Genomic DNA, 21,365 nt, shown 5'->3' with positions numbered 1-21,365 from the left:
CCGTGATGTTCAATTTTGGAAGATATAGGGGGTTGGGCCCCCTGGGTCTGCACCGCAGTCTCACATTTTGCAACCTCGGCTGGTAATAATCAACTGTTGCTTCTCTGACGTCCCCACTTCTCTGCTTTCTAACTTGATCCCTCAGCACTGCCTCTGCGTGGAGCTCATAGCTCTCTGAGGCAGGACTGTTCAGGCAACCCAGTGCACTTTCTCTCTTCCCCCTCCTTCTGCAGGGAGCTCTGCCGCTAGAGGTTTCTTTGTTTCTCGCAGTTTACTGCTGGATTCCCACGGTTCTGAACTGTGGTAGCTCTTATTCGGAGATCCCAAGCTCAGACATTCTGGTGTGTATGTTGGGTGTTTTGTTGAGTTTTAGATGTTCGGTTTATTGTTGCTTCAAGGGGAGAGATTTGGGGACATCTTTCACTCTGCCATGTTTCTGACATCACTTTTAAGAATATTTTTATTTAAAAAGAATATTTAAAACGTAAGCTGGGGATGTATGCACAAGATGGCCAAGTAAGTAAATGCTCTGCTTGCCTTCTCCTTTGACTACATAAAAATTACAACAACACTACACAATCAGTTGACATCTGGCTGAATAAATGTCCTAAATAAGGACATACAAAAGAAGACATGTTGAGAGTGGTAGGATGAGCAAAAACATAGAAAGGGGTGGTACCATGCACACATGTGGCGGTTAAAAATCAGGAGGAATTTCTTGGCTGCAGTGGTACGCCCAGAAGAGTAAGGGCTCCTGGCCCCGCACCAGGCTCCCCAGCCCAGGGTTCCCATGGTGGAAAGAGAAGTTCCCACAACTTCTGGCTGTGAAAACCAGCAGAGATTGTCAGTGAGTGAGATGAAGGCTGCTGGAGTTCCAGGCATTTTTCCTAAAATGCCCACATCTGAACTTCCTGGCTGACAGACTTGCTCTGAGCTCCAGTGCTAGGGTAGCAGGTTGAAAGGTGCCAGGGACAAATGTGGAGGAACCGAATGATCTGGCTTGAGGGTAAGTGCTGTAGGGGTAGCTTTCTCCCAGACAGAAGTGCTATCAGAAGCCATTGTTTCTTTGCTGAGGCCTCCCCTCTCCAAGCATGCAGATGCTGGTGACTGCCATATCTAAGTCTCTATTAATCTGGCTAACACTGGTTGCCCCAGTCTGGTTATTCCCTGAGTCCCTGCCTCAGCCAACTCACAGGTCAACTCAAGCAGCTTTCAGTGGCTTTTCCATAAAAATGGCCTGTCTTGACTCATGCTGTGGACTTTCCTAAAACCTCTCACAGGTTTGCAAAACTTAAACAAGTGACGTCTGGCCTTGGAAAGCCCTGTACCTCTTGCTGAGCAGTTCCAGACTTGGCACTAGTGTCAGCTGGCCTCAGTTCACAGCTTGGCCCCTTGAGGTACCTCCAAGCCCAACGCTGGTGGTGGTTATCTGCAGATTGCTTGGCGGCTCATGCCAGGTGGCCCTGGGCAAGGCACAGGAGCCAGTTTGTCCTGCCATTGGGCCCCTCCTTGGAATCCCTGGGGCAGCACACTCATTAGCTTGCTTTAGACCCCACAGGGCTGTATCTGAGTATGACACACTAAAAGGGCAGACTGAGCAGGCACCAGAGGGCTGCTAAAGCAAATCCTGCTCTGTAGGGTCAGCTTCTGAACAAAGATTCCTCCACTGTAGTCATGGCCAGTCCTTACAATCAGGCAGCACAAGGGTTAATCCCTCCCATTGATGTGTAAAAATAACCAATGCTCAACTACAACAGGAGGGCATACACACAACCCATACAAGGGCCACAACAGGAGCATGAGGCTCAGGTGACCAGGGAGTCACTATGCCACTGGGCCACACAAGACATCTACTACATAAGGCCACTCTACTAAAACTGGGAGACATAGCAGCCCTACATAATACATAGAAATAAACACAGGGAGACAGCCAATATGGGGAGACAAGGAAACATGTCCCAAATGAAAGAACAGAATAAAGCTCCATAAAGAGAACTCAATAAAATAGAGACAAGAACCTTACCAGATGCAGGGTTCAACACATTGTTTATAAGAATGCTCAGTGAACTTAGGGGAAGAGTAGATGAGCTCATTGTGAACTTTAAGAAAGAAATACAAAACATAAAAGTGGAGATAGAAAACATGAAAAGAATTATTCAGAAATAGGAAGTACAATAACTAAATCGAAGAATATATTAAAAGGAATCAACAGTAGATTAGTTGAAACAGAGAATTGAATCAGTGAGTTAGAAGATAGGGTAGCAGAAAACACTCAATCAGAACTGCAACGAGAAAAAAAATCCAAAAAATGAGGATAATTTAAGGAATCTCTAAGACTATATCAAGTGTACCAACCTCTGCATCATAGGGATACCAGAATAAGAAGAGAGAAAGCAAGGAATAGAAAAACTATTTGAAGAAATGATGACAGAAAATGTTCCTAACCTGTCAAAAGAATTAGATATACAAGTCCAGGAAATTCAGAGTGTCCCACACAAGATGAACCCAAAGAGGCCCACACCAAGACACATCATAATTAAAATGACGAAGGTTAAAGACAAAGAAAGAATCTTAAAAGCAGCAAGAGAAAAGTATGTAGTTACTTATAAGGGAGCACCCATAAGCCTGTCAACTCACTTCTCAAAAAAAAAAAATTGCAGTCCATAAAGGAGTGGCACAAAATATTTAAAGTGATGGAAACCAGGTATCTACAACCAAGATTACTCTACCAGCAAAACTATCATTTAGAGTCAAAGAACAGCTAAAGAGCTTCCCAAACAAAAATAAGGGAATTTATCAACACTGAACTGGTAATACAAAAAATGTTGGAGTTTGGAGAAACATGGAGGAGTAAGAGACATCCTCAGATCTCTCCCCTGGAAAGAACAATAACCTGAACATCTAAAACTCAACGAAAAAAACATCCAAACTGCACACCAGCACATCTGAGTGTAGGATCTGTGCATAAGAGGTACCACAGGTCAGATACCGGGTGTTGGGCAATGGACCGGGAGAAATTAAGAAGCTGCCTCTCACAGCCACAAAAACTCTCTGTAGGAGGAGGGAGAGTGGAGGAGATGGGGTGATTTCCCTAAACAGCCCCGCCTGGGAGTGCTGTGAGCTTCACGATGCTGACGGCAGAGCTCAGTCATCAGGGCAGAAAGCAGAGAAGCGGGATGGTAGAGAAACAATGGTTGGTTTTAATTGGCCTTGGTTGCAAAATCGAGGCTGACCTGAAGCTACCAACTGCCAACACAGAAGGACCCTCCTCCCACACCATCCGAGGAGCCCAGGGGAATCTGAGCAAACTCTACCAAAACTATCGCTAACACTGACAGAGACAGAGACTGAGGGTAGCGAGCATGATTAAATATCTACAAGAGAAAAAAAAAAGGTATTATTAAGGCTTTGTATAAAGCAGAAATCCAAGAGGCTTAGACGCCATCTACTAGAAAACAAAAGAAAAATGCCTTCTTTGCAACAAGCTAAAGAGAGACCTTTATATAATTAATCTTTCTGGAAAATCTGCAGAATACACTTCTATTAATGCCCAGGCAGAGAAACAGTCCACTAAACACCATGAACAACCAAGGTGACAAGGCATCTCAGAAAGAAAGAGAAACATCTCCAGAAAAAAAGCTTACAGACATAAGAATATGCAACTTAAGTGACAGAGAATTTAGGATGGTACTTCTGAAAAAACTCATTGAGATCCAAAACAACTCAAATGAACAATTTCAGGAATTGGAAAAACGACTGGATGAGCAGAGCACGGAGATTGAAACCCTCGAAAAGAACCAAATAGAACTTTCTGGAGATGAAGAACAAACTGAAAGAGTTGAAAAATGAAATAGCAAGCTTGGGAAATAGAGTCGATCAAATGGAGGAAAAGATCAGTGATATCGAAGATAGAAATCTAGAAATAAATTGGAATAACAGAGAAAACGAAAAATGAAAAATAATGAAAGAGAAATACAAGAACTAGCTGATACCATCAGAAAAGGAAACATAAGAATAATGGGTATTATCGAAGGCAAGGAAAAGGAGCAGAGAGTAGAAAACGTTTTCAGACAAATGGTGAGAATTTCCCAAATCTGAAGAATGAGCTGGAGCTTGGAATTCAAGAAGTCAACAGAACACTCAATTATCCAAACTCAAAAAGGACTTCACCAAGATACATTGTATTAAAATTATCAAAAATCAACAACAAAGAAAGAATTCTCAGGGCAGCCAGGGAGAAGAAAAAGGTGACTTATAAAGGAAAACCCATTAGATTATCATCTGACTACTCAGCACAGACCTTACAAGCCAGAAAGGAGTGGAATGAAATATTCAAAATATTAAGTGAAAAAAACTACCACCCTAGAATAATGTATCCATCTAAGCTCTCCTTTAGATATGAAAGAGAAATAAATACTTTTCCAGACATACAAAAACTGAGGGATTACTCCACTACGGGGCCTGCACTACAGGAAATACTGAAAGGGGTCAACTCACCTAAAACAAAATGACAAAAAAAAGCATAATTAAGAGTAAAGTGACTATCAGGCAAATAGAAGCAGAGGAGTCCCTAAGAACAGGGCATTATAAGCTTAAAATAAGAAGAGATTTGCTATAGCAAGAGTCCGATGAACATTCAACATACATAGGGACAAATTGAAACAACAATGACTGAAAAGTGGAGGATTCAAAGATCCAGATTTGCAAAGGGGAATGGAGATAAGGCACACACAGACAAATATGGACTACTGTATATATAACTCTCTACATATTCCGAATTGTAACCACACGCCAAAGATTCAGAACTGAAGTGTATAGCATAAAACAAGAAGGACCAGATGGAAAACCCACAAAACCCAACCAAAATAAAGAAAACTGAAATACAAGGACAGGAAGCAATGGCAACACCAAGTTACCAGAAAACAAAAGATAAATAGGCTATAAGAAGACCTCATATTTCAATAAAGACCTCAAATGTAAATGGACTGAACTCACCAACAAAAAGGCACAGAGTTGCAGATTGGATCAAAAAACAAAAACCAACATTATGCTTCCTCTGGTGGACACATCTCTGCTCCAAAGACAAATATAGACTGAAAGTGAAAAGGTGGAAATCATATTTCAAGTAAATGAAATTCAGAGAAAAACAGGAGTAGTGGTACTAATATCAGACGAAATAGACTTCAAAACAATAAGATAAAGAAAGATACTGAGGGACACTTTATAATGATAAAGGGAATCATGCTCCAAGAAAACATAACACTTATTAATATCCATGCTTCCAATCAGGGAGCCCCAGAATATGTAAAGCAATTACTAACAGAACTAAAGGGAGAAACAGACCAAAACATTACCATAGTAAGGAACCTAAATGCCCCACAGTCAAATATGGACAAATCATCCCAACAGTAAATCAATAAGTAAATAATGTCCTTAAATGACACATTAAAACAAATATATAACTGACATTTACAGAGCATTTCATCACAAAACAGTTACTTATACATTCTTCTCTAGTACACATGGAACATTCTTAAGGATCAATCATATACTTAGACACAGAGATAGCCTCAATAAATATGAGGGTTGAAATCATTCAACAAACCGTATTATCTGGTCATAATGCTTCGAAACTAGAGATCAACTGCAAGAAGAAAGCAGAAAGAACCACAAATACATGGAGATTAAACAACATGTTACTGAAGAATAACTGGGTCAGGGAAGAAATAAAAAGAGTGATCAAGAAATACATAAAAACAAATGATAATGATAGTCCAACATATCAAAACTTCTGGGACATGGCAAAATGGTCATTAGAGGAAAGTTCTATCATTACAAGCTTATCTCCAAAAACAAGAATGAGCCCAAATAAACAACCTAATGCTTCATTTAAAAACAATAGAAAAGGAAGACTAAATGAAACCTAAAGTCAGAAGAAGGAAAGAAATAATAAAAATTAGAGCAGAAATAGATGAAATTGATAAAAAATAGAAAAAAATAAATGCAACAAAGAGCTGGTTATTTAAGAAGGTTAATAAAATTGAGAAACCTCTGGCTAGACTCATTAAAGAAAAAAGGGAATGGACATAAATAAAGAAAATCAGGGATGAAATAGGGGGAAATTACGAGACATCACAGAAATACAAAAGATCATACAAGAATACTATGAAAAAGTATATAACATCAAATTTAATAACCTCAAAGAAATGGACGAGTACTTAGAAAAATACAACCTTCTCAGACTGAATCAAGAACTGCATAATAGAAATAGACTGATCAACAGTATGGAAATTGAAACAATCATCAAAAAACTACCAAAAAGTACAAGTCCAGGACCAGATGGCTTCAACAGCGAATTTTACCAAATATTCAAAGAAGATTTAATACCTATTCTCCTCAAACTCTTCCAAAAAATCGAAGAGGAGACAATAAACCTCAGCTCATATTATGAAGCCAATATTACCCCGATACCAAAACCTGGTAAAGATAACACAAGAAAAGAAAACTACAGACCAATATCTCTCTTGAACATAGATAAAAAAATCCTAAATAAGATAGTAGCAAACTGAATACAGCAACATATTAAAAAGATTATACACCATGATCAAGTGGGCTTCATCCCAGAGGCACAGAGATAGCTCAACATAGCAAAATCGATTGATATGATATACCACATAAACAAATTATAAAAAAAAGAATCATGATCATGTCAATAGATGCAGAAAAACCTTCGACAAGATACAGCATCAACTTATGATCAAAACACTTACAAAATCGTTATAGAAGGAAAGTTCCTTAACATAATAAATGCCATATACAACAAACTGTCAGCCAACATTATACATAATTTTGAAAAACTATAAATCTTCCCTCAAAGATTAGGGATAAGACAAGGCTGTCCACTATCACTACTGTTATTCAATATAACATTGGGGTTCCTAGCAAGTACATTCAGACAAGGAAAGCTATAAAAGGCATCCAAATAGGAAACAAAAAAGTAAAACTGTCACTATTTCCAGATGACATGATTCTCCATGTAGAAAACACTAAAGACTCCACAAGAACACTATTAGAAACAATAAGCAAATACAGTAAAGTTTCTGGACACAAAAATCAAAGTTCAAAAATCCATAGCATTCCTACACTCTAATAACTAAGTGTCAGCAAAAGAAGTGAAAAAAAAATTCCTATTACAATTGCAACAAAAATAATAAAATTCCAAGGAATAAATCTAATGAAACATGTGAAGGACCTGTATAATTAAAACTACAAGACCCCATTAAAATAAATAGAAGAAAATACAAAGAAATGGAAAGGTATTCCGTGTTCTTGGATTGGAAGAATCAACATAGATAAAATGACCTTATTATCTGAAGCATTATACAGATTTAATGCAATCCCCATCAAAATCCCATCGACATTTTTTAAAGAAATAGAATAAAAAATTATTAGATTTGTATGGAAGCACAAAAGACCCTAAATTGCCAAAGCCATTCTGAGTTAAAAGAACGAGGTTGGAGGCATCACTATGTCCGACTTCAAATTATACTACAAAACAACAGTAATCAAAACGGCATGGCATTGGCAGAAAAACAGGCATATGGATCAGCCAAAACCATACAATGGAGAAAGGAAAGCCTATTCAATAAATGATGCTGAGAAAACTGAAAAGCCACCAGCAAAAGAATGAAACTAGATTGTTGTCTATCATCACACACCAAAATTAAATCAAAATGGAGTAAGGACCTGAACATAAGACCTGAAATAATACAATGCATAGAAGAAAATATAGGAACTAAACTCATGGACCTTGGACTTAAAAAAGATTTTATGAATTTGACCTCAAAAGAGAAGGAAGTAAAAGCGAAAATAAATGAATAGGACTACGTCAAACTAAAAAGCTTCTCCTCAGCAAAAGAAATTGTCGATAAGGTAAAGAGACATCCGAATGGGAAAATATATTTGCAAGCAATGTTTCTGATAAGGACCTAATATCCAAAATGTACAAAGAACTCATATGACTCAATAAAATGATTCAATCAAAAAACTGTTGGAGTACCTGAACAGACACTTCTCCCTAGAGGATATACAAATGGGCAACAAATATTTGAAAAGATGCTCAACATTGCTAGTTATTAGAGAAATGCAAAGCAAAACCACAATGTGATATCATCTCACACCTGTTAGAATAGCTGTAATCAACAGGTCAAGTAATGACAAATGTTGGAGAGGATGTGGAGAAAAAGGAACCCTCATACACTCCTGATGGGACTGCAAATTGGTACAGCCACTATTGAAAACAGTATGGAAGTTTCTCAAAAAAGTAAAAATTGATCTACCATATGATCCAGCAATTCCTCCATTAGGATTTACCCCAAAGACTTGAAAACCCATGTCCGAAAGATATTTGCACATCGATGTTCATAGCAACATTATTTACAGTGGCCAAGACATGGAAGCAACCGAAGTGTCCTACTATAGATGATTGGATAAAGATGCTGTGGTACATATATACAATGGACTATTTCTCAGCCATAAGATGAGATGAAAAACTGTCATTTGTGACAATATGGATGGACCTCGAGATAATCTTGCTAAGCGAAATAAGCCAGACAGAAGAAGCTGAAAATTACATGATATCACTTATATGTGAGATTATAAACTTAAAAGCAACAAATGAACAGAACAAACAAATAAAGACTCATGGACATGGACTATAGAGTAGTGATTACCAGAGGGTAGCGGGTAAGGTAGGGGTTAAGGAGACATGGTAAAGGGAGTCAAATATGTGGCGACAGAAATAAATCTAACTATGGGAGGTGGACACAGAGTGTAAATATATATGTGCCTTACTGTTAAATTGTACAGCTGCAAGTTATTAGATTTTGTTAACCAATGTCACCATTAAATTAATTAATTAATTGATTGATTGATTAAACAATTCTGGAGTGTACACCTGAAAATAATATAAAATAATATTAATGTCAACTATAAGTGAAAAATAAAAATTAATTTAAAAATTCTGAAAAAAAGAAATGTTGGTGTCACTTCTTTAAGAAGAAGAAGAAAGAAAACACAAATAATAAAATGACAAACTTTAGATATCTAGCAACAATTACTTTAAATATAAATAGATTAAATGTTCTAATCAAAAGATAGGGTGGCTGAATGGATAAGAAAACAAGCCCCTTAACTGTGCTGCCTACAAGAGACTCACTTCAGATTCAGACATACACAGACTGAAAATAAAGGGATGGAAAAAATATCACGAAAATGGGGGGCGAGGGGGAAGCTAGGATAGCAATACTTATACCAGACATAATAGACTTTAAAACAAAGGCTATAAGAAGAGACAAAAAGGACCCAGTAATCTCCCTTCTGGATTTATCCGAAGAAATCCAAAACTCTGCTTCAAGGGAACATGTGGATCCGTATGTTCATTGCAGTATTATTTACAATAGCCAAGAAATAGAGGCAACCTGGGTGTCCATCTGTGGATGAAAAGATAAAGAACTGGTAGTACATATATACAATAGAATATTACTCAGCCATAAAAGGAATGAAATCTTGCCATCTGCAACAAAGCAGAGGGTATTGCGGTGAGTGGAGTAAGTCACACAGAGAAAGTCAAATGCTATATGATTTCACTTGCATGTGGAATCTAAACAAAGTAAACAAACAAAAGAGCAACAAATTCATAGATGCAGAGAACATTTTAATGGTTGTCAGATGGGAAGAGTGTTGAGGGGGTGGGCGAAAGGGTTAATAAGTACAAATTAGTAGTTACTAAATTCTCATGGGTATAAAAAGTATAGCATAGGGACATAATCAATAATATTGTAATAACTATGTATGGTGTCAGATGGGTACTAGATTTATTGCGGTGATTACTTTGTAAGTTGTATAAGTGTCTAATCACCATGCTGTACATCTGAAACTAATATAATACTGTATGCCAATTATAGTTAAAAATAAATATATATTTAACAACAAAACATAAGCTGTAGTCAGTGTACACTTATTATATTTCTCTTTTAAGTCCAATTCAAGAATCGTTTTTGGTTTTTTGGGGATTTTTTTGTTGTTTTTTTTTTCAAAATAAATGACAGACTTTTCAGGATCTTCGAATGTCAAGGAAAGATTCTTTAATATTTTATATAATGGACTTTCGGAAGCAGGATAGTAGAGAGATTATATAAAGGTTTTCAATAGGGGTTTAATTGAAATAGTGGTTCTTAAACCTCAGGGTGCAGCAGAATCTCCTAGAAAGCCTGACAAAACAGATTGTGGGGGCCTACCCACAATTAGTGATTTAGTTGGTCTGGGCTATGGGTCCATGAAATCATACTTTTTAACAAGTTCACTGTTGGATGTTGATACTATTTGTCTGTGTACCACACTTTGAGAACTACCAAATTTAGAGATCTTTAATTTAATCCTATTTTTCCTAATGCCCAGTTAACTAAATTCTCTATTATCTGACAATTCCAGTTGAGATTTTATTAAATATTGCTGCGCAGATTTAATAGCTACTGTTTGTTTTGGCATACGACATTTGTCTTTTAATATACTTTTACTTACAAGTTTTTGTTCCTCTTGACAGTATGGCAGTCTCCTTATTGGATATATTTATTAGTACAGAAGTCCTCACATAGTGTCATCAATAGGTGCTGAGACTTTAAGCAGAATTTCATATAACAAAACCAATTTTACTATAAGCTAATTGATATAAACAAGTTACGTTCTTATGCATTTCATCAATGTTTTAATGAAACGATGTTGAATGAAACATTTCTCAAGGACCTACTATACTCAATTCATTCAGTCATTCAGTCATTCAACATATATTCATTTGAAACCATCTATTTGCCAGGCCTCCTACTAGATGCTGGGGATACAATGATAAGTTGCATAGATGTGTCCTTGGCCCACTAGAGCTTACGGTCTATTGGCAAAGGCCAATATCAATCAGATAATCATGCAAATGAATGTATAATTGGTCGGAAGGGAAACAACATGCTTCTATGTGAGTAAATTACAAAGAAATCTAAATTGAGTTGAGGAATCAAACTCTTTATTGAGAAACTTTTCCTTAAACTGAGATAGTTTGCAGGTGGAGAAGCAGGATATAGAATATCTCAAAAGAATTTACACTTCAACATTAAGACTAGATTTAATTTTTTATTGTGTTTTTTAATTTTCAAATTCTAGATTATTTTCTCCACAATATTGGCAAACTACAGATCAAAGGGGGAAACTACTAATTGCATTGCTGTAAGCCATTTTTTCCCCACATGATTTTACTTCTAAGAAATGTCTATTTTAAGGCTAATATATTTGAAAGTATCTCATTTAGATTTTACTTTATGAATTCAGTTTCTCAGAAAATTGATTTCTGCTACCAATGAATCAGTTGCCTAAGTAGTAAAATTACTTCCATATATTCACTAACTGGAGGACTGACTGACATGAAGGAAAATAATCTATTATAATCAACCTAGCAAACTTTTCTTTAAGTATAAGTTCATTCATTAGTGCCCATGTAAAAATTGCTTTATCATTAGAACAAAACATGTCTTTAAAAACTATAGTCAAGTTAATTATTGCCATAGGATGAAGGAAAGCAAAAGGAAAAATTCAAAATCATGAATATTCAAGAAGTCTACCTTATATCCTTTTGGAATACTAAGGTTTTCTTTTCAGAAAGTTACCCCCTTAATTTATATTTGATGATAACTGATATTGTTACATGTCTTTCACCCAAGTACACTCTAATGAAAAAGAAGAGAAACAGTGTAACACAACCAAAACAGTTTCTGTTCCTCTCCAATCACCACTCAGGCTTTTACCCTGCGGGAGCTTCTTTCTAAAGGCATGTAATTTGGTTTTCGATAAATTGAATGTTCTTCCTTCTCAGTATTTTCAAATACTACCTATCCTTTAAAGCTTAGCTCAAATCCCACTTCCTGGTTAAGTATCCCTAGTATGGTATCTGCCTTCCCTCCCTCCATAGATATTTGGATTTTTCCCAACTCTTTGTAATTCCACTAGCTTTTCAAGCCTTCTACTAGACAATTGAGCCAGTCTTTGAAGTGTCTTAATCTCTAAACATTACATATAAATGCAAGCCATATGGACTAAAACTCTCCAGATATTTTCAGAATATTACTTTCTAATTCTTGATACTTTGCTGGCTTCCCTGCAGATGGTGATGGAGTTGTGTGCAGCAGGCTCAGTCACTGATGTAGTGAGAATGACTAGAAATCAGAGTTTGAAAGAAGATTGGATTGCTTACATTTGCCGAGAAATCCTTCAGGTGAGTCTTCATATAGTGATATTCTGTTCTGATCTTGAAAAAACCTGGAAGTAATATATACAATGTACCTTCTGACTGTTCATGTAGGATGGTTTAAGAATTATAAAGATAACCTCTGAATCAGGATACGAAAAAAAAAAAAGACCAAAAGGTTTTAGAGAAAGCAGATTTTCGTGTGATGTCCTTTTAAATTGTAGCCTTTAATGGCTCTGTCAAATTCAGACTATTGTGGTCAGTGGATCATGGACATAACCACTTGGAGTATTTATTATGTGATCATGATTTTTAGAGTTTATTTTAAAAAGCATAACACTGTCTTTAGAGATTAAGATGAAGGTGAGGCAGAACACAGTGTTTTATAGAATGGCCCCAAACCATCTGCAACCGTTTTGCAGACAGATATTCTCTTTTAATAATGCCCTACTTTGAAAACATTATTTTGAACACCAAATTGGATGAGAGTGACAACCTTCTTGATTTGCCAAACTCATATTTTTCCTCATGGCTTCAGTGTTTGGGATCACTCAAGAAGAATATTAACAAAAGTAAAAAGCACCAGTGATACAAAGTTAAAATGTACTTCTTCCCATCTTAACTGGATTAACTTGTGGTAATAGTGTAAACAGTTAAGAGTGGAAACTCTGGACTGAGTTTAAATTCTGGTTCATCATGTATTAGCTGTGTGTCTTTGAGTCAGTTACTTAATTTCTACATATCTCAACTTTCTCATCTGTAATACTGGGTGAAATTAGCACCTTCTTCAACAGGTTGCTGTATTTAATAATTTACTCCATGTAGAGTACTTAGCACAGTGCTTGGAAAAAAAAATAACTCAGTAATTATTAGCTGTTTTTACTGTTACTTCTATTACTAATCTCCAATTAGTACCTGGAGTGATCTCACTGAAGCCAGGTCACAGATTATCCAGGACACAGGAGCCAGCTTGGTAAGCCAGTACAAATTGTAAATGCTTTAAAATGAATTGCCATATTCTCTGAAATTCTCAGCCTACACGTTTGACTAGAAAATTTTTTGGACTCAATAAATGGTTGAGTGAGAAATAGAGCAAAACAATAGCAGAGCTATGATATTTAAGATGACCAGGTCTTTACTATTATGGTTAATTGGAAATATGGAGGCTAGAAAGAAAGGTAAATGGCCCAACATATACACAAATACTACTTTTTGGTGTTCTTTTTCTTTCATTGGTGTCCTGATTTATTTTCCTTTCCTTATAGCAAAAAGCAGTATTTCTGGGAACTGGTTGTAGTAATTCCAACCTAAAGAAAGAATTTTGTTTGAAAAATGCAAATCTTGTCCATTTTTATTACCAAAAGTTTTTCCAAAAATACTAAGAACAGTACCAGAAAAAAATAGAAAAATATATATACTGACGTGGCTTTTTAAAAAAAAAAAAAAACAAATATATTTTATGCAGGGCTTAGCTCATCTTCATGCACACCGTGTAATTCACCGGGACATCAAAGGTCAGAATGTGCTATTGACTCATAATGCTGAAGTAAAACTAGGTAAGTTTATGTTTGCAATACTTTAAGTGAAGCTCAAATATCTTAATGGAGAAAAATCCTTTAAGATAATTGTTTCCTATCATGTTACTAACAATTACTTTACTTATTTAAGCTGTGTCTTCCCTGACTGCAAAACCAGTCAAAACTAAAATATATATATATTTGGGAAAAGAGGTAGGGTAAGACAAAGATGAACTTAACTGCTTCTCTGAAATCATGTAAATTAAAACGACTTTTAAATTATAATGGGAGGTTTACATTTTGGTCATTGCTTTATCCTCTATTAGACTTAGCTATTATATTTATTTCATCAATTGAATTGAGTATTTACCATGTGCAAATTTCCATGCCATAGACGATAATCAAACAAAAAGATAGTTCTTTACATCACAGAGCCATACTTTCTAAGGAGTATTGAAGAACTTTTAAATTACTTAAACACGAATTCCTTCTTTAGAATTTCCCTCAAATATTTAAAGAACTGGTATCAATTAGAAATGATGCTCCACTAATATCCAAATAAAATTCAGAATTAGAAATTGAAAGACCAGAAAGTCCCTAGCTTTCTACTTCAGGGCTCAGAATGGCATAATTTATTTGAAAATAACCATACACATTGCTTCACAGGCACATAGGGAACAATATATTGCATCCTTTAAAGTTTAAAATAAATATTGTTGGTTGTTTTTTAATACCATATAGCAGATAACCCCATTGATATAGAACATAAATCGCTGATATCAAATTCTGTATTGTTTTTTAATCATATTAATTCTTGCCTACCATGTCTCTAGCATGACCTTAAGACAGTTCTCATTTTCCTGCTAAACAAATACAATCACAGTCAGATTTTGTTCCTTCATTGAGAATGCTTTTCACTGAATATTTGTAGAAGAAACATTAGGTAATTATTCTTGAAATAAGTGAAAAGTAATTTCAAGAAATTATGTCTCTTGTATCTAAAAGCTAAAAAGCTAGAAACACAATTTTAATACACTGTGTTAAAATACATGAGGGGGAATTGAATCTCACATTCAAATGTGCAGGTTAGATAGTCTGTCACAAGGCTACACACTATGTTTGTATGTGGTAGAATTCCCATATATTTGGGCCAGATTGCTGACCAGCCCTACCATTTGCAACACAGAGGAGAAATTGTAAGTGAAAAGCCACTGAAAAACCTGTTACAAAGCCCATGGACTAAAGTTCATTTACTTTATTCTGTAGGAGAGACCTTTTAACATTGGATTAGAATTTGATCAGGCTTCTTTACACATAACTCTTGTACATGTGATTTTAGATTTCTCTGATTCCAGAATATTTTTAAGCAGAAGGCAACCTTAATGACAACTAAAGGAAGTGACAGAAAGGAAAGGGAGTGGAACTTAATTGTATTGCAATTATAATTGATCAATGTTCCTCATATTCTAGTCCCTAAGTCATTAAAGAAAGGTTAAATTATGCCACTGTTGAGGTCTCATATCTACTTTTAATTTCAGCTTTTCTTTTTTTTTCCTTTCTCTTCTTTGAATCACTCTTTCTTCTAGTCTTTTCTCCTTTCAATTTCTTTCCTGAATGTCATATATCAACTTATGGCCTTCATTGGTTCTTCTTGGTCCTTAAAGTTGGCCCTCAGGCATAGTGAGAATGGTGAGTTCTGATTTAACCTATACTCCAGAAATAATGTAGATAATGAGCTTTTGCAACACCCAATGTTGACTTTCACATATTATGGATTTTTTGTTGTTCTTCTTAGATCCTTCCTGAAAGACTGCCTTAAACGCTTAACTTTTTTTTTTCTTTTCTTCTCCTAAATTCTTCAAACTACTTTTCAATGTTGTTCTCCATTCTCTTGATTCCTGGAAACCATTCTAAATTAGAAAATCTACTTCACTTTTTATCCCTGTCTTATTTTTTCTAGACTAAATAACCCCAGTCTACTAAAGTAGCCTTTTCTGTCTGTTTCTGAGGATAACATACTAAATCTTTTCATATAATGTTTCCCACAGATGAATAAAAGACTGAATTTTTATAGTCTAAGCTGAGATATGAATACCATGGTAAATGTTTGCATCTGATTCAGAAGATCTGTAGAAGAACTTAAACTAAATTCTAACAGAAAACTCATTTTTCTTTATCAGTGTGATAGAATTTCTAAGGACATGAGTGAGGCTTCCTAATAAACTACCACTGAGTTTTATATTTCTTAGATGTTGCTTTTAGTGCTGGTCTTCTTCCAGCTTGGTGGCAAGTCCAAATACTACATATGTTATCACTTCAGAGGTTCAGGGTATACTGATGGAACTTGTTCTTTAATATTCATGGTAAACATTCAGCCAAACCTACTGTAGATTTATAATAGCACTGCTGAGTCTCTTTCCAACATAAATAGCAGAAAAATTCTATTTCCCTGTATTCTTGGAGTAGACTTTATGGTAAAGTTTGTTGCACTGGAATAAAAATCTGTTATCCATTGTGGCTTTTGTATTGGCTTTCCAAGTTTAAGCAATAACTTATTGAGCTTTTGTTACTTATTAATTATTTAGACTTATGCTGAATTTTGCAGTGGATTTTGGAGTGAGTGCCCAGGTGAGCAGAACTAATGGGAGGAGAAACAGCTTCATTGGAACACCATATTGGATGGCACCTGAGGTGATCGACTGTGATGAGGACCCAAGACGCTCCTATGATTACAGAGTAAGTGTGAGGATTTAAGTAGTGGGAATTAAAATTTGAAAAGGACTTTATACTAGTGTTCATTTTTAAATGATAAAAGAATAAAAAGTAGCAGCTCCTCCTTTCACATAACTTTAATGAAAAATACTGGCCACTATTCCAATGTATGGTTTGATTATATGCATAAAAATAATATTTTCTAAGAATTTAGACAAAGTAGACCGTTGGGAGTTATCCATATTTGACGAAGAATGTCTAGTTCATGGTGCTTGCAACTTCTTGGTAAAATATTATAATACATGGCTTTATATGGAAATTTAACTTTCGGGGCAAAGGACTTTGCAAACTTAAAATGAATAAATGTAAAATCAGTGATTAATCCCCACAGTAACTTAGCTCCAAAAAGAAAATAAATAATAATTTGATTGCTCAGGGTAATGGAGAAAATCCTTGGCATGGTTTACCTCCAAACCACAGAAAATCAGTGCGATGGTCAAATTAAGTAACAATTCATGCTATTTATTAAAATTTCCACTGACACTGCAATTTGGATGATATATATCTATGTACACATTTCAAAAAGCTGACATGGAAGGAAAACTCTCCATTTGCTATAGACTGGAAAACCACACTCACTCTCCACATCATAAGGCATCCAAACAATTCACTGTGGTTTCGTTGTGTGGAACCTAGGACTGGATACTAGAAGCTGATTAATTCAAGTTCCATCTCGTTTCTTTTTCCCTTAAATGCCCTCTGCTTGATCTGTAAGCAGATCTATTGAAAGCTTAATATATAGTCCAGTGCTATTAGTAGCTAAGGAGACTATGGAAGTATAAGTTCTTTAACTGGCTTGCTGTAAAAATAATGCTTTGTAGCATGAAATTTCTTTCAGTCTTTCAAGGATTTTCACCCATATTAATAATTTATTTTTAATTTTTAGTCTCATATAACTGAAGGAAAGTATAAACTTAGACCATTATAACAACCCTTTGAAGCTAAGTGATCTATAAAATGGAATTCTAAGAATTCAGTTAACCTAGTTAGGAGTCATTCAGCCAAACAATGTATCTCTAGTCTTGTGCTGTTTCCACATTCTAAAAAACAAAGTACAATTAATATTAGAATAATTTCCTAGGGTTTCCTTGAATATAATTTCATAGAATATAATAATTCTGTCATTAATGTATTGTGTTCAAAGAACTGCTGAAAGTAGTTATATATAATATGTATACATAAAATATATATGTTATTTCATTAATATTTATACCAGTCCTATGAGGCAGAAGCCATTATTATCTCTATTTGCATAGGGTAAAATTGAGGTACAGACTATTAAATCATTTACCTAAGATAGCACTGTTAGTAGGTCTAAGTGATGGACAGGTCTTCCTTACAGTAAGTTCCTTATGCTGTTTCAGTTAAAGCAACTATAGCAACACATCCAAGATGACTTTTTTTTTACACTTAAACCCATCCCATATTAACTCGTATAGTACAGTAATAGCTGGTCACAAGCTCAGCTAGCATCTTCCTCTAACATCAGTCTATAATGAAGCTTCATTATGGCACACCCACAAAATGGCTCTGGCATTGACATCCCCCCCCGCCAAAAATTGTTTTGAGATTCTAACTACTATAAGTTTCTGATTTTTAAGTAACTTTTCTTTGATCATCTTTTTCTTTGCAGAGTGATGTGTGGTCTATGGGAATCACTGCTATTGAAATGGCAGAAGGGGCTCCTCGTGAGTAAAAATATGTGATATTTGTTAAAAGTTAGGGAAACATGTTGTACAAATCTGCCATTTGTACCAGTCAGCTTGCACTGGCCACACAGGTGCCACACTATGTGCCAAATTATAAATGATGGCCTTTTCAGTGATTACCAAATGTTCTAGTCAGAATGGCCAGATATGGCTATAAAAAGGGTTTGTGTTTTTCTCTCTTATGTATCTTATTTGAGGCTAATTATTGTTTCAGTTTAGTCTCAATAGTATTTGGTCTTGACAGTCATGACAAACCACAATCTAAAGGCATTCCAATACATATTGATTAGTGGAATATTTAGGTTCTAGAACATTTTACAGTCACACAGTGTTACTACTTCAGACTGTGACAGTGGAGAAAATCCTCCAGTGGTTCATTGAAATTGTGCCAATCCTCAACAGTGTTGGAAAGTAAGTGTTTTTTCCCTTTGGATTCAATCCAGCTTACTTTTGGTGCTTTTGTTGCTCCTTTCAGCCACTCCAGTACCCTTAATAGCTCAGAAGGCTCCATTTCCTCGTTTTCCAATCCTCTCCATCATTTAAATCACCCGTCAGCATCCCACTTCAGGATACTGCTTTCTGGTAGGAAAGTAAAAATGGAATGTGAACTTGGGTATAAATGATTGACAACCATCTAATATATGGCACCATAAGCAGAATATATTTGCTGTCCAAATTACCTAAATCCAAATATGCAAATGATAAACATATCCCTTGTATTGTTGAATGAGAAGTGAGAGAAATGTCTGGAGTTTGTGCTGGAGGTTAAGTAGGGGGATGCAGTTGCTTTGTTTCCACCTCTCCCTGCAGAACTTATAGGTTCCCGTGTTTCTGCATGCTCTGCCTGCAGTGTCCACACACAAAGCTTTATAAATTTGGACTATCTTAGTACTGTGTTTTGAGGCCAATGGGAGCAATTTCAAGGAGATGATATAGTGGTAATGTAATTTTTAAGAATTTCTGATGTTCCTTGGAATATCACAGTAGGGATTTTGATTAAAGTTGGGATAGATATGGAAATCAGGTTGCTGCTGCTTTTCTTTTAGCACTCGAAAACTACAAAGTACCTATGTTGAGTGAGTAAATATGGAGAAAATTATATATGCCACATATATAAAATTAAAACGGCACCAGAAAAATGCATATTATTCTTCATCATCGCTTGATTATCTGTGAAAAATATGCTTAAATGACGTTAGATTGAACAACAGCTTCCTCTTCTTCCTCCTTTTTATTTCTCTCTCTCAATCTCTCTCTCTCAATCTCTCTCTCTCTCTCTCTCTCTCTCTCTCTCTGTAAATACACGATACGGTTTTCATATAAGCACCGATGCATATATTTGGTTAAGATTCATGACTGCATAAAGTAGTATATTTTTTCTATTGTTTCTGAGTGTTCTCCGCTACATCTTCTTAAAAAATCTAGCTTCCTATGTTTTGCAGACTTGTACTTCTTAGTTCACCCTCTTGTGTTTCATTTTTATTCTAAATTATTATATCATGACAGAAAAAAATGGGTGATGAGCAAACTCACAGGAGTGTAGAGAAGGGGTTTTGCACGGAGTACACAAATGGCACACTTATTACAGGAGACAAGTGAGGACCAGGAGATTCTTAACTCATATGAGAGAAAAAAAGGACCAGCATGTCTAGATAAGTAATTGGAACGGTGCAACTTTGGTCATGAGCAACTTCAAATAGCCACATTATTGAAAAATTTCTTTTTCACCAGCCTCCTTTATTGCCTGGAATATTAACTTTGTATAGAAATTATTGTCATCGATTAAACTCCAGAAATATTTTAGATTGTAATTATCATCTCAAAGGGGGTGGCCTTCTAATGCGACAGTTCTGTGTTAATTGCCTTTGAGGTCCAGATAACATAATTCCCTACTTTCTTTAGCAAGTCTCTCCTAAAGAAGTAAAAAGAGAGGGAGAATAACTTCTCATTGAAAGGATGCTGTAGGGGCTCTTAGAGGAGAGGAGATCTGGACCATTTTTCTTAAGTCCTTAGGTTCCAGGTAGGAAGTCGAACTTAATGTGAAGATCTTCAAACCAAGGTCAGATCATTGCTAGTAGTTATTCAAATATCATAATATCTTAGGCCAATTGATGTTGAATAGATGCAGTTCTTAGTTTCTCTACACTTTATAGAAACATGAATTATTGCCTGGAGGAGAAGTAGGATAAGGTTGGCAGTTTATTCCAATTTTCATTTCTTATCAAGGATCTATATTAGCCAATTTACCTTAATCTAAACCATATCTTTCCCTATTTTAGCATTCTCCTTGGTGTTGTGGAGATTATTTTTACATTGTCATCCATGCTTGTTTATAGTCCTACGTCTACTTCTTGTAGTATCCCTCCCTTACACACAGTTCAATCTTTACATTTGTGTCTTGTGAATCCAATTTGCTGCTGTCCCATCAGGAGACCCATTCCTGCAGTATTCAGAAGATTTATTCAAATCTCAACATATCGTAGGAATAAACCACATAATTTAAACTAATTCAAACTGTCCCCAATTTAATGCTTCCAACCCATCAAGAGATGTATTTTTAAAGGAGGTTTTCTATTTCAAAGGAATGATTCTCTAACAGTGAAAATGTAGGCAATGTTAGGAGATATGGTGTGAAAGGGACAATTATTGGCATTCCTAAAATAAAACCATATAGGAAACCTCACAAACTATGCTGTTTGACATAGTTTTCATACCCCCCTGTGCTCCATTCTTTTGTGGACTTCTCCTTTCCCTTAATGAAAACTTACCTAGTCTATGCCCTAACTCTTGATCACTGAAGATGTTGTTAGTTGACCAAATGGTGCTCAGATGTTAATAAATAACAACTGCTTAATATTATACTAAGTCACTTGCAATAAGTTTAAAGAACAGAATCTGATTGAACACAATAAAGGAATGAAGACAGTCAAATATGATCCTGATCTTTTGAGCTTGGGGCTCATTCTGCCCTCAGTTATAAACCTGTACTTTCTATTAATTTATACCCATGTAATTGAAACAAGTGTGACCTTTGAACAATCGCCTCTATCACTCTAATGAAGCTACTCTGGGGAGCTT

General features: G+C 35.6%; 1 protein-coding gene across 1 annotated transcript in view; it reads left to right on the top strand.

Moving 5' to 3' along the window:
- NRK (Nik related kinase) overlaps positions 1-21,365 on the top strand; it is a 135,500-nt gene that overhangs the window by 69,746 nt on the left and 44,389 nt on the right. The window contains exons 6-9 of the mRNA XM_039879068.1: positions 12,206-12,316; positions 13,755-13,845; positions 16,412-16,542; positions 18,212-18,266. Of these exons, the coding sequence (XP_039735002.1) occupies positions 12,206-12,316; positions 13,755-13,845; positions 16,412-16,542; positions 18,212-18,266 (388 nt within the window). The remainder of the gene's footprint in view (positions 1-12,205; positions 12,317-13,754; positions 13,846-16,411; positions 16,543-18,211; positions 18,267-21,365) is intronic.

The sequence above is a fragment of the Pteropus medius genome, unplaced genomic scaffold, assembly GCF_902729225.1.
Source record: "Pteropus medius unplaced genomic scaffold, Ma_sr-lr_union100, whole genome shotgun sequence".
Taxonomy (NCBI): domain Eukaryota; kingdom Metazoa; phylum Chordata; class Mammalia; order Chiroptera; family Pteropodidae; genus Pteropus; species Pteropus medius.
This window is presented reverse-complemented; position numbering and strand designations above follow the sequence as displayed.